Here is a 13408-nt window from a genome sequence, read left to right as displayed (position 1 = left end):
CGTCTCTCTCCGCCGCCGGATAATATCGACTCTCTCGATTCCGCTGTTGTTCGTCGGTTTCGTCGGAAGCTTCTCGGTAACTACTCTAGCTGGTGTTCGTATTTGGGTAAGAAATCAAATATTTGGATCTCAGATCGGAACCCTGATTCGAGACGTGAGCTTCTCTATGTTGGACTCTATCTTCTCATATGGGGAGAGGCTGCGAATCTTAGGTTTATGCCTGAATGTATTTGTTACATCTTCCATAACATGGCCTCCGAGCTCAACAAAATCTTAGAGGACTGCCTCGATGAGAACACCGGTCAACCTTATTTGCCTTCTCTCTCAGGCGAAAACGCTTTCTTAAACGGCGTCGTGAAACCTATTTACGATACAATCGGAGCTGAGATTGATGAGAGCAAGAATGGTACGGTTGCGCATTGTAAGTGGAGGAACTACGACGATATCAATGAGTACTTCTGGACGGATCGATGTTTCAGCAAATTANGCTTAAAACGAAGAATCGCACCACGCGTTTCGATTTCTCCATTGTTATTGATTCAGTCAAGCCTTTTCTTCGAGAAATTTCCAAGATCTATTACATGCTACTATGAGCCTCCGCCACCGCACCGTCCCGCCGCAAACCGGACGGCCGTTGGCGGCGGATGCTGCCGAAATCGAAGAGGAGCCTTATAATATTATCCCCGTTAACAATCTCCTCGCCGACCATCCTTCCTTACGATTTCCTGAGGTTCGTGCCGCCGCCGCTGCTCTTAAAACCGTAGGGGACCTTCGTCGTCCGCCGTATGTTCAATGGCGTTCTCACTATGATCTCCTCGACTGGCTCGCCTTGTTCTTCGGTTTCCAGAAAGATAACGTTCGTAACCAGCGTGAGCATATGGTGCTTCATCTCGCGAATGCTCAGATGCGTCTCTCTCCGCCGCCGGATAATATCGACTCTCTCGATTCCGCTGTTGTTCGTCGGTTTCGTCGGAAGCTTCTCGGTAACTACTCTAGCTGGTGTTCGTATTTGGGTAAGAAATCAAATATTTGGATCTCAGATCGGAACCCTGATTCGAGACGTGAGCTTCTCTATGTTGGACTCTATCTTCTCATATGGGGAGAGGCTGCGAATCTTAGGTTTATGCCTGAATGTATTTGTTACATCTTCCATAACATGGCCTCCGAGCTCAACAAAATCTTAGAGGACTGCCTCGATGAGAACACCGGTCAACCTTATTTGCCTTCTCTCTCAGGCGAAAACGCTTTCTTAAACGGCGTCGTGAAACCTATTTACGATACAATCGGAGCTGAGATTGATGAGAGCAAGAATGGTACGGTTGCGCATTGTAAGTGGAGGAACTACGACGATATCAATGAGTACTTCTGGACGGATCGATGTTTCAGCAAATTAAAATGGCCGCTTGATTTGGGAAGCAATTTTTTCAAGAGCAGAGGCAAGAGTGTAGGGAAAACTGGTTTCGTGGAGCGCAGGACGTTCTTCTATCTTTACAGGAGTTTTGATCGGCTTTGGGTGATGCTAGCATTGTTCCTTCAAGCCGCCATTATAGTAGCTTGGGAGGAAAAGCCTGAGGATAAGTCGGTGACAGTGCAGCTGTGGAATGCTTTGAAGGCAAGAGATGTTCAAGTGAGACTTTTGACCGTGTTCTTGACCTGGAGTGGTATGCGACTCTTGCAGGCTGTGCTGGACGCGGCTTCACAATTTCCTCTCATTTCGAGAGAGACCAAACGGCACTTTTTCAGAATGTTGATGAAAATTATAGCTGCCACAGTTTGGATCTTAGCTTTCACAGTCCTCTACATTAACATCTGGAAGCAGAAGAGGCAAGACAGGCAGTGGTCCAATGCCGCGACGAATAAGATCTACCAATTCCTTTACGCTGTGGTGGCCTTCTTGGTGCCCGAAATTCTGGCTTTGGTTTTGTTTATAATCCCATGGATGAGAAACTTGCTGGAAGAGACCAATTGGAAAATATTCTTTGCTTTAACTTGGTGGTTTCAGGGCAAAAGCTTTGTGGGTCGAGGTTTGAGAGAGGGTTTAGTGGACAATATCAAGTACTCGACTTTCTGGATCTTTGTCCTAGCTACAAAGTTCACATTTAGCTACTTCCTGCAGGTTAAGCCAATGATTAAACCCTCAAAGCTGCTATGGAACTTAAAGAACTTAGATTATGAGTGGCATCAGTTTTATGGTGACAGCAATAGGTTTTCTGTCGCATTGTTATGGTTGCCCGTTGTGTTGATATATCTGATGGATATCCAAATTTGGTACGCAATCTATTCTTCGATTGTTGGTGCTGTTGTTGGGCTGTTTGATCATCTGGGGGAGATCAGGGACATGGGACAGCTTAGGCTGAGGTTTCAATTCTTTGCTAGCGCTATTCAGTTCAACCTAATGCCTGAGGAACAACTCCTGAATGCTAGAGGCTTTGGTAACAAGTTCAAGGACGGCATTCATAGGTCAGTCTGTGGAAGCGAGCTACTAATATTCCTATATAATTTACTGTACAAAGCTGTGTAATTTTACTTCTGTTAAAAACAGATTCTCTGCGTTTAATTCAATTTTCCAATATTGTAATAACCTTGAGGTTGTGTGTCTGCAGATTGAAGCTAAGGTATGGATTCGGGCGGCCGTTTAAGAAACTCGAGTCGAATCAGGTCGAGGCCAACAAATTTGCGTTGATCTGGAACGAAATCATCTTAGCTTTCAGAGAAGAGGATATAGTGTCTGATCGAGAAGTAGAGCTGCTGGAGCTGCCAAAGAATTCCTGGAATGTGACGGTTATTCGCTGGCCGTGTTTCTTGTTGTGCAATGAGCTTTTGCTTGCACTGAGCCAGGCTAGAGAGCTGATAGACGCTCCTGATAAATGGCTGTGGCACAAAATATGCAAGAATGAGTACAGGCGTTGTGCTGTAGTTGAGGCATATGATAGCATCAAACATCTATTGCTCTCAATCATCAAAGTTGAGACTGAAGAACATTCGATAATTACGGTGTTCTTTCAGATGATTAATCTTTCCATTGAGTCAGAGCAGTTCTCTAAGACTTTTAGAGTGGACTTGTTGCCAAAGATTTACGAAACACTGCAGAAGTTGGTTGGGCTGCTGAATGATGAGAAACATGATAGTGGGCGGGTGGTGAATGTTCTGCAGTCTCTTTATGAAATTGCAACTCGACAGTTCTTTATAGAGAAGAAGACAACTGAACAGCTGTCTAATGAAGGGTTGACTACTCGTGACCCAGCCTCAAAGTTACTGTTTCAGAATGCTATTAGGCTTCCTGATGCAAGCAATGAAGAATTCTACCGGCAGGTTAGGCGGTTACACACTATCCTCACCTCTAGAGACTCTATGCACAGCGTCCCCGTGAATCTGGAGGCGAGACGGCGTATTGCGTTCTTCAGTAATTCACTTTTCATGAACATGCCTCATGCACCTCAGGTTGAGAAGATGATGGCGTTCAGTGTTTTGACTCCATATTACAGTGAGGAAGTTGTATACAGCAAAGAACAGCTTCGAAATGAGACTGAGGATGGGATTTCAACCCTATACTATCTGCAGACAATTTATGCTGATGAATGGAGAAATTTCAAGGAACGGATGCATAGGGAAGGAATAAAGACAGATAGCGAGTTATGGACAACCAAACTGAGAGAGCTCAGGCTTTGGGCTTCCTACAGAGGTCAGACATTGGCACGTACAGTTCGGGGGATGATGTACTACTACCGGGCTCTTAAGATGCTCGCTTTTCTTGACTCTGCGTCTGAAATGGACATTCGGGAGGGTGCTCAGGAGCTTGGTTCAGTGAGGAGTTTGCAGGGAGAACTGGGCGGTCGATCTGATGGGGTTGTCTCTGAAAATGACCGATCTTCCTTAAGCAGAGCAAGTAGTTCCGTGAGTACGCTGTATAAAGGCCATGAGTATGGGACTGCATTGATGAAATTCACATATGTTGTGGCGTGCCAGATCTATGGGTCTCAAAAAGCAAAGAAAGAGCCTCAGGCAGAGGAGATTCTGTATCTGATGAAGCAAAACGAAGCTCTCCGTATTGCATATGTGGATGAGGTACCTGCGGGCAGAGGAGAGACTGAGTATTACTCTGTTCTGGTGAAATACGATCACCAGTTGGAGAAGGAAGTGGAGATATTCCGTGTGAAGCTACCTGGTCCGGTGAAGCTGGGCGAGGGAAAGCCAGAGAACCAGAATCATGCAATGATCTTTACCCGTGGTGATGCTGTTCAGACCATTGATATGAACCAAGACAGCTATTTCGAGGAAGCGCTCAAGATGAGAAATTTGCTCCAGGAGTACAAACATAATCATGGGATCAGAAAACCAACTATTCTTGGTGTCCGGGAGCATATCTTCACGGGCTCGGTCTCGTCGCTGGCGTGGTTTATGTCTGCTCAGGAAACCAGTTTTGTCACTCTTGGTCAGCGTGTTCTTGCAAACCCGCTGAAGATCAGAATGCATTATGGCCACCCTGATGTATTTGATAGATTCTGGTTCTTGAGTCGAGGTGGCATCAGCAAGGCTTCCAGAGTTATTAATATCAGTGAGGACATCTTTGCTGGGTTTAATTGCACATTGAGGGGCGGAAATGTCACCCACCACGAGTATATTCAGGTTAGAAAGAGTCCACTGTTTGGATTATTTATAACTAACTGTACTGCTACAACGATGATATAATTCAGGTTGTTTATCTCCTAAATACAATGCAATTTGCATAACCTTTGTCTTTGTGCATATATTCAGGTTGGAAAGGGTCGGGATGTTGGATTGAATCAGATATCAATGTTTGAGGCTAAGGTAGCGAGTGGGAACGGAGAGCAGGTTCTTAGCCGAGATGTGTACCGGCTTGGTCACAGGCTTGATTTCTTCAGGATGTTATCATTTTTCTACACAACGGTCGGGTTTTTCTTCAACACGATGATGGTCATTCTTACTGTTTACGTTTTCCTCTGGGGACGGGTTTATTTGGCTCTCAGCGGGGTTGAGAAGTCTGCTCTAGCAGACAGTACAGACACCAACGCCGCACTTGGGGTGATCTTGAACCAGCAGTTCATCATTCAGCTCGGTCTGTTCACTGCCCTGCCAATGATTGTTGAATGGTCTCTCGAGGAGGGTTTCCTTCTGGCGATATGGAATTTCATTCGAATGCAGATTCAGCTTTCATCTGTCTTCTACACATTCTCGATGGGGACCAGAGCTCACTATTTCGGTCGAACTATTCTCCATGGTGGGGCAAAGTATAGAGCCACTGGACGTGGATTTGTTGTGGAGCACAAGGGATTTACTGAGAACTACCGACTGTATGCACGCAGTCACTTTGTGAAGGCCATCGAGCTTGGGCTGATCCTCGTAGTCTATGCTACACACAGTCCAGTAGCCAAAGACTCGTTGGTTTACATAGCCATGACAATCACCAGCTGGTTCCTAGTGATTTCATGGATTATGGCCCCATTTGTGTTCAACCCATCAGGATTTGACTGGCTGAAGACAGTCTACGACTTTGAAGACTTTATGAACTGGATCTGGTACCAAGGCAGAATCTCAACGAAATCTGAACAAAGCTGGGAAAAATGGTGGTATGAGGAACAAGACCACCTGAGGAACACCGGGATAGCAGGAACAATTGTGGAGATCATTTTGGACCTCCGGTTTTTCTTCTTCCAGTATGGGATTGTATACCAGCTCAAAATTGCAAGCGGATCCACCAGCCTTTTGGTCTACATGTTCTCATGGATATACATCTTTGCCATATTTGTGCTCTTCCTCGTAATCCAATACGCCCGGGACAAGTATTCTGCAAAAGCTCACATACGATATAGACTTGTGCAGTTCCTCTTGATTGTGTTTGCGATAATGGTGATTGTTGCTTTGCTGGAGTTCACGCATTTCAGCTTCATCGATATCTTCACGAGTCTTCTTGCATTCATCCCAACCGGCTGGGGAATTCTGCTGATCGCACAGACTCAGAGGGGCTGGCTGAAGAATTACAGGGTTCTTTGGAACGCTGTTGTCTCTGTTGCTCGCATGTATGACATATTGTTTGGGATACTCATAATGGTTCCAGTAGCGTTCTTGTCTTGGATGCCTGGATTCCAATCAATGCAAACGAGGATATTATTCAATGAAGCTTTTAGCAGAGGGCTTCGCATCATGCAGATTGTCATTGGGAAGAAATCAAAAGGCGATGTCTAAAGTTGAAGGTAAAAGCTCTCTTTTGTTCTCAACACCTTATGTTATGATTGTTTAAATCTTGAATTCGACACTGATGCGGGCTTCGAAACTTGTGTAGGTCTCAAAGGAAATGGTTCGTTTTAAAGCTATTGGTATGCGGCGATGGAACCAGTTGGAGGTTAGCTTTCCTGAAACACGAAGTCAAATTCAGTTTGGTGTAAAGAAAAACACAGATGCTCATTACTTATTCTTTATATATGTTGAAACAGGTCGTTGGAGAGGTTGAAGGAAGGAAATGGAAAGTTGGTTATTCTGTTAGATCATCGGTTTAGTGAGAGAGATATTTATTATTGTCAGTGTGGTGTGGAGGGAACTCTGATTCTTGTATGGTTTTTGTCTAAAAGGTACAGCAATTGGTGTAGTGTAGGGCGTTTTGTGTATTTGTTCTCCTTCTCTCATTGTAGAGCTTTAGAGCATTTTTTAGTTTTAATTTAATTTTGCTATCTAATGTCATCTTGCAGAGAGCTTTCTCCACATTTGACACATTTTAGTTTCAGATTCGTCTTTGCCTTCTTCTTAGTTTGAGATGCTAGGCCATATTCTACTATCCACTTTTTGTCTATTATCTGTTTCTGCTTGTCATTTTCTGGGTTTTTTTTTAATTGGTTTCGTTTATTTTTAAGTTTCAATCCAAAATCTAAATTAAAGGACCACAAAACCAACGCTGTCGGTTTTGACTTTTCTATTTTGATCCTGATCTTCTTGTTCCTTTTGTCATAGAATAAAAAAAAAACAGTGTGAACTGGGGAAACGAAAAAAGATATTACAAATTGAGAAACCAAATAAGCATCTAAAGCCACGTGTCAAGAAATAGTCGAGGGATGAACGTGTTTGTCTGCAAGATCTTTGATCAAACGGGAAAACTTAAAATTTGACAAATAAATTAATAATAAATTCAACTACTTCTTCTGGGGCCATCAGCATCTATCATCTGTGTCTCCTTTTGATCCTTATCATTGTAGTAGGAGTCAATCACTCAGACTCAGGGGAAGCTACTAGGTTTCTCTTGACATTTTTAATTCGATTCGATCCAGATTTTTTTTTTCTCGCCGGAGAGAAAACAAAATGGAAGACCCGTTGATTGGTAGAGATAGGCGTGGTGGTGGTACGGATCGAGTTCGTCGATCAGAAGCTATCACCCATGGTACTCCGTTTCAGAAAGCTGCTGCACTCGTTGATCTGGTTCTCTTTTTCTCTCTTACGCCCTACAATTTTTAATTCTTGAATTTTTCTAAAATGTTTCTTTTATACTGATCACATCGATTAGAGATTCTAATGTATTTATCATTTGAGTAGCTGAGAAGTCGGAATTGTTTATTAGCATCATTGTCTGGTTGAAATTGAGATATTTCTTGTTTTATTATGTCTGAAACGTTTTGTTGCTTCTGTTTTAGAGAGATGTTCTCTTTTTATCTTTTTGCTGATTTGGGAAACTTTTCTGACAAAAACGATTTGTGGGGGTTGACTCTCTAATATGTGGTATGTATATATATATATAGGCTGAAGATGGTATTGGTCTTCCTGAGCAAATACTTGATCAGTCGAGCTTCGGAGAGTCTGCTAAGTATTACTTCATCTTCACTCGCTTGGATCTGATCTGGTCACTCAACTATTTCGCTCTGCTTTTCCTTAACTTCTTTGAGGTCAGCACATTTCTTTGGTATATAGTATACCAACCTTACGAAAATCACAACTTGAAAGTAATAATACTCTTGCCTGTGCTCTTCTTGCAGCAACCACTGTGGTGTGAAAAAAATCCTACTCCATCTTGCAAAGACAGAGATTACTATTACCTGGGGGAGTTACCGTACTTGACCAATGCAGAATCCATTATTTATGAGGCAAGTAGTGAACTTAAGTCTTGTTTGCCTTTGATTTCCGCTATAAGATGCATAGGTTTAGTGCAGATGGGCTTAATTATAAGATACATATACATCCACTTGAAAGCTTAAGACTTGAATTGCCTTATGTTTGTTTTCTTTAATCCCTGAGAAGCCTTAAGTTGTTATTCAAGACGAGTTTATCTCGTTTAATTAGTTGTTTAGAACTTTATATTAACACAGACATCTTTTATTATTAGGAATGGCCAAGATCCTTTCTCATTGTGCTGAAATTATAATATTTTTGCCCTGTCCAAATAGGTGATTACCCTGGCTATACTCCTTGTTCATACTTTCTTCCCGATATCCTATGAAGGGTCCCGGATCTTTTGGACAAGTCGCCTGAATCTAGTGAAGGTATTTCCTTACTAGCCACTTCACAGTTTTGTGCTTCTTTCTTTTTTTTTTGATGAAAATTCCTTTTTTTTTTCGTAGAGTAATTCGTCTTCATCATGATTTCAGGTTGCTTGCGTGGTAGTTTTGTTTGTTGATGTGCTGGTTGACTTTCTCTATCTGTCTCCACTGGCTTTCAATTTTCTTCCTTTTAGAATCGCCCCATATGTGAGAGTTATCATATTCATCCTCAGCATAAGGTATTAGTAGATCTCTGCTTCTTTTCTATCAACTACATCAACATCTATAGACAGAGAATGCGTAGATCATCTCATGCATGATAAATGAAGACGTGTGATTATTTCACCTATTTTTCCTCCTATTAGACCACTCAATATTGCCCTCATCACATTCACGATTCTTTAAATTCTGTACAGGGAACTTCGATACACCCTTGTCCTTCTGTCTGGAATGCTTGGCACATACTTGAATATCTTGGTCAGTGGCCTTCCCAATCATTTTTGACTCATATTGATTCTCATCTTATGCTATAACTCTTTGAATATTTTCACAGGCTCTATGGATGTTGTTCCTACTATTTGCTAGTTGGATTGCTTTTGTTATGTTTGAGGACACACAGCAGGGCCTCACGGTCTTTACTTCTTACGGTGCAACTCTTTATCAGATGTTTATTTTGTTCACAACATCCAACAATCCTGATGTCTGGATTCCTGCATACAAGTAAGTATTTGGGGAAACCCCATTTGTGTCTCAGTTTGCTTGTATTGAGTTGCATCCAGTAATTTAGTGACTAATTTGTTCTGTCTTGTTAGGTCTTCTCGCTGGTCTGCGGTCTTCTCCCGTGCTCTACGTGCTGATTGGTGTCTACTTTGTCACAAACTTGATTCTTGCCGTTGTTTATGACAGTTTCAAAGAACAGGTGGACTGAATACTTGATGTTTGTATGGTTCTTATGTCAACTTTTAAAGCAAAAGCATTATCAAATTTCGACACCATGTGTCATATCATATATTCTCTTTTTGTAGCTCGCAAAACAAGTATCTGGAATGGATCAAATGAAGAAAAGAATGCTGGAGAAAGCCTTTGGTCTTATAGACTCAGATGTAAGTTCATCCACGCATAAGGATTACATTTGCTCCTAGAGATATGCGAGGAAGTTCCCCTTGGGAAAATTTTTTCATGAAAGGAGAGTCTTGTTAACCACTTTGCTGAGCATATATTTTCTTCGCTCTTTACGTCATGTTTTAACAGAAAAACGGGGAGATTGATAAGGACCAATGCATTAAGCTCTTTGAACAGTTGACTAATTACAGGTATGTTGCTATAAATAGGATACGGCTTTTATATACTTGTTCTTGGTTTCTTCCCTTTTATTATGTTTACTTGTAAGACCTGATATGCATTCCTTTGCCCTTATAGGACTTTGCCGAAGATATCAAAAGAAGAATTCGGATTGATATTTGATGAGCTTGATGATACTCGTGACTTTAAGGTAGAGATTTGCGAAGGAGGTGGCACATATGATCAGGGATACACCTAGAGATTACTATTCAGATACACTTTTTGATGACTAACAGATTCTTTTCCCCTGTTTCCTTTTGAGCAGATAAACAAGGATGAGTTTGCTGACCTTTGCCAGGCCATTGCCCTAAGATTCCAAAAGGAGGAAGTAGTAAGTTCACATATACTTTATTTTTCTTCTGTCAAAATTTACTTACCTCCACTATATTTTTACATAAGCGCTCCTTTGTGTTTTCATTGCAGCCATCTCTTTTTGAAAACTTTCCACAAATCTACCACTCGGCCTTATCACAACAACTGAGAGCCTTTGTTCGAAGCCCCAACTTTAGCTACGCTATTTCTTTCATCCTCATTCTCAATTTCATTGCTGTCGTTGTTGAAACAACGGTATATCATGTTCCCATAAAGTGTAATCCTTTGACATGTTATTCTTTTATAAGCCATAACATATTTTGGTATGCAGCTTGATATCGAAGAAAGCTTGGCTCAGAAGCCATGGCAGGTTGCCGAGTTTGTCTTTGGTAAGAACTTGAATAGGTTTCCACTACCTTCTCTGCATTTTTCTTTTATTTTCTGTGTTATAACAGTGAGTAAAGGATTTTTTTTGGATTAATATTAGATTATAATGGCCAACTTTTATCGACCACCTTTTCAGGAGTTAAGTTTTTTTCTTATAAATGTTTTCACAGGTTGGATATATGTGTTGGAGATGGCTCTGAAGATCTATACATATGGATTTGAGAATTACTGGAGGGAGGGTGCAAACCGATTTGATTTTCTAGTCACATGGGTCATAGGTGACCTCTTGAAGCAGCAATTTCATCTTGTTTTACTGAGTGATTGATGGCTATGCTATAATTGATAATCTTTGTATCCGCAGTTATTGGGGAAACTGCTACCTTCATAACTCCAGACGAGAACACTTTCTTCTCAAACGGAGAATGGTGAGGAATAACTATGACATATTTGTTACCAGGGTTTTGTTTTGTACTAATCCTGACTCTGGTTCTCTTTTGTCATTGATAAGGATCCGGTACCTTCTCCTTGCAAGAATGTTAAGACTGATAAGGCTTCTTTTGCACGTTCAGCGATATCGAGCATTTATTGCGACATTCATAACCCTTATTCCAAGTTTGATGCCATATCTAGGGACCATCTTCTGCGTGCTGTGTATCTACTGCTCTGTTGGCGTACAGGTAAATCAGACTACTCTGAATAATCCATGCTTAAATATGTTGAAGCCGTGGTCTTTCTCTTCGTTTTTGCTTATACTAAGCCTCTTATAGCTTCATCTTTCAGTTCATCTGAAAGTTTTAGGAACCACTGAACAGCTACTTTCATGTGTTTTCTCTGTCTTCTATCGGCTTCGATTCTCGTACCAGATATAAAACTTTCTTCATTTCATTTATATATAGTTGTTTGGGGGGCTTGTGAATGCTGGGAACAAGCAGCTCTTCAAAACCGAAATGGCTGAGGATGAGTATCCTTTTTGACTTTATGAAAACCTTTTAATGCGCTCAACATAGTCTTACTTAGTAGACCTGTTCTGTTCCTGTGGTTGCTAGTGAGTATTTATTGTTATGAGAGAAACATACATTTTCAGTATATGATCATTTCTTGACGGGAAAAACTCAGCTATCTATTGTTCAACTTCAACGACTATCCCAATGGAATGGTCACACTCTTCAATCTACTAGTAATGGGTAACTGGCAAGTATGGATGGAGGTAATTTCACTCTTCTGTTAGACCCACTTTTTAGAATCATTATAGTGTCCAAAAAGAAGCATCGCGAGATTCATTGGAGCTGAGGAGGGCAATGCTAGATGTGACTGTAACTAGTATCCTTGTTATTGTCAATCACTATGGTGCAATATTTTAAACTACTCTTAATGTTGTTTTCTTCAGGGCTACAAAGATTTGACGGGGACGTGGTGGAGCATAACGTATTTCGTCAGTTTCTACGTCATCACTATTTTACTTCTGTTGAATTTGGTGAGTTTCACTGACACCAACTTCTAAGAGCTTGACTAACCAGAGGCCGTGATTTTTGTAATCGACTGATTATGCGTGTTTGTTTCAGGTTGTTGCCTTTGTCTTGGAGGCGTTCTTTGCTGAGCTGGATCTTGAGGAAGAAGAAAAATGCCAAGGACAGGTTAGTTATCGTCTTTAACTCGCCAAAAAGTTACAACACAGAAATGAACAGATGTTCCGGAGATTGCAAAAGTAAAGAGCCTTTTGATACGTGTTTAAATCCGCAATGTTTCTCTTATCCCGTTATTGTATGGTTGCAGGATTCTCAAGAAAGAAGAAACCGGCGTCGATCTGCAGGGTAAGTAGTAGAGTAGAGAGATCAAATCTTAGGTTGTTGTTATTAATATTCACAGGAGACTCAAAAAATCTGAAGCTTTGTTTTGTTGTTAAATTGTTATAAAGGTCGAAGTCCCGGAGTCAGAGAGTTGATACACTTCTTCATCACATGTTGGGTGATGAACTCAGCAAACCAGAGTGTTCTACTTCTGCTGACACATAATAATAAATTAAAAGAATCGTAAAAAAGATTATTTACTTTTCTTGTGGATTCTATATGAAGAGATCAATAGAATCTAGAAGGTGACTAGATTTTTTCTTCTTTTGGTTGAAGATTTAAATATAAAACGATTGTGTTACGATATGATTTTTGGCTTTTCGTCTTCTTACGACGTACGTAGTAGTTAGTAGTGTTTGTAATGAACTACATATGAACATCAGACCTTTTTGTAATATTTATTTATTTGCTCTGACTTTGATATATATTTTTTTTCTTTTACTTTTCTTCACGGCCGACATTATAAATAAGTAAATTAAATAACCCAAATTACTAAATAAAAGCTAACAAATAAACCAAAATTACGAAATCTAGGGTTTCTCTTTTATTCCAATCATGGCTTCGGCGGGATCAAGCAAGACAGAGGCCGAGACGGTGCAACTCGCTTCCACGGTGGCAGAGACCGTAGAGACAACCACTGGAGAATCCTCCGGCGCTTCCTCTATGAGCAAGGACATATCCGACTCTGACGACAATGAAAACTCTGCTGAGAGCGACGAAGAAGACGACGGAGATTCAACAAGCGATCTTCCAGTATGGTTATTGAATGACATATTTGGAGGATACTGTTCACCAGATTCAGACTCTTATACGGACGAAGAAGAAGAGCGTAAAGCCCGTCTTTACCAACGGAACCTCCACTTTAACGATGTTCGTATACAATATAATATACATACATGATTCGAAAATTTTAATATAGTAAAAAAAAATCAAATGATATTTAATTAAATTTATGGTCAAATCTGTTTTTGGAGGTTTTAGGGCTTTCTGGTGGAAGAAGGGGCTGGTCCTCCATCTTACATTTGGGGGGAGGGGGGGGGGGGG

The 13408-nt window shown here is 41.1% G+C and overlaps 2 protein-coding genes and 1 pseudogene across 2 annotated transcripts in view; all 3 read left to right on the top strand.

The window, feature by feature from the left end:
• Positions 495 to 6803, top strand: LOC104737413 (callose synthase 12). The gene is made up of 5 exons (XM_010457580.1): positions 495 to 2460; positions 2604 to 4626; positions 4756 to 6212; positions 6302 to 6361; positions 6453 to 6803. Exons 1-3 carry the CDS (start codon positions 590 to 592, stop codon positions 6202 to 6204), a joined length of 5343 nt encoding a protein of 1780 aa, XP_010455882.1. The 5' UTR covers positions 495 to 589; the 3' UTR covers positions 6205 to 6212; positions 6302 to 6361; positions 6453 to 6803.
• Positions 7158 to 12789, top strand: LOC104737412 (annotated as a pseudogene).
• Positions 12910 to 13408, top strand: part of LOC104737411 — a 990-nt gene continuing 491 nt past the window's right edge. The window contains exons 1-2 of the mRNA XM_010457579.1: positions 12910 to 13234; positions 13346 to 13408. The exon at positions 13346 to 13408 is cut by the window's right edge and continues 117 nt beyond it. Coding sequence (XP_010455881.1) covers positions 12920 to 13234; positions 13346 to 13408 — 378 coding nt within the window. The 5' untranslated portion in view covers positions 12910 to 12919. The remainder of the gene's footprint in view (positions 13235 to 13345) is intronic.

The sequence above is a fragment of the Camelina sativa genome, chromosome 13, assembly GCF_000633955.1.
Source record: "Camelina sativa cultivar DH55 chromosome 13, Cs, whole genome shotgun sequence".
NCBI classification, from domain to species: Eukaryota; Viridiplantae; Streptophyta; class Magnoliopsida; order Brassicales; family Brassicaceae; genus Camelina; species Camelina sativa.
This window is presented reverse-complemented; position numbering and strand designations above follow the sequence as displayed.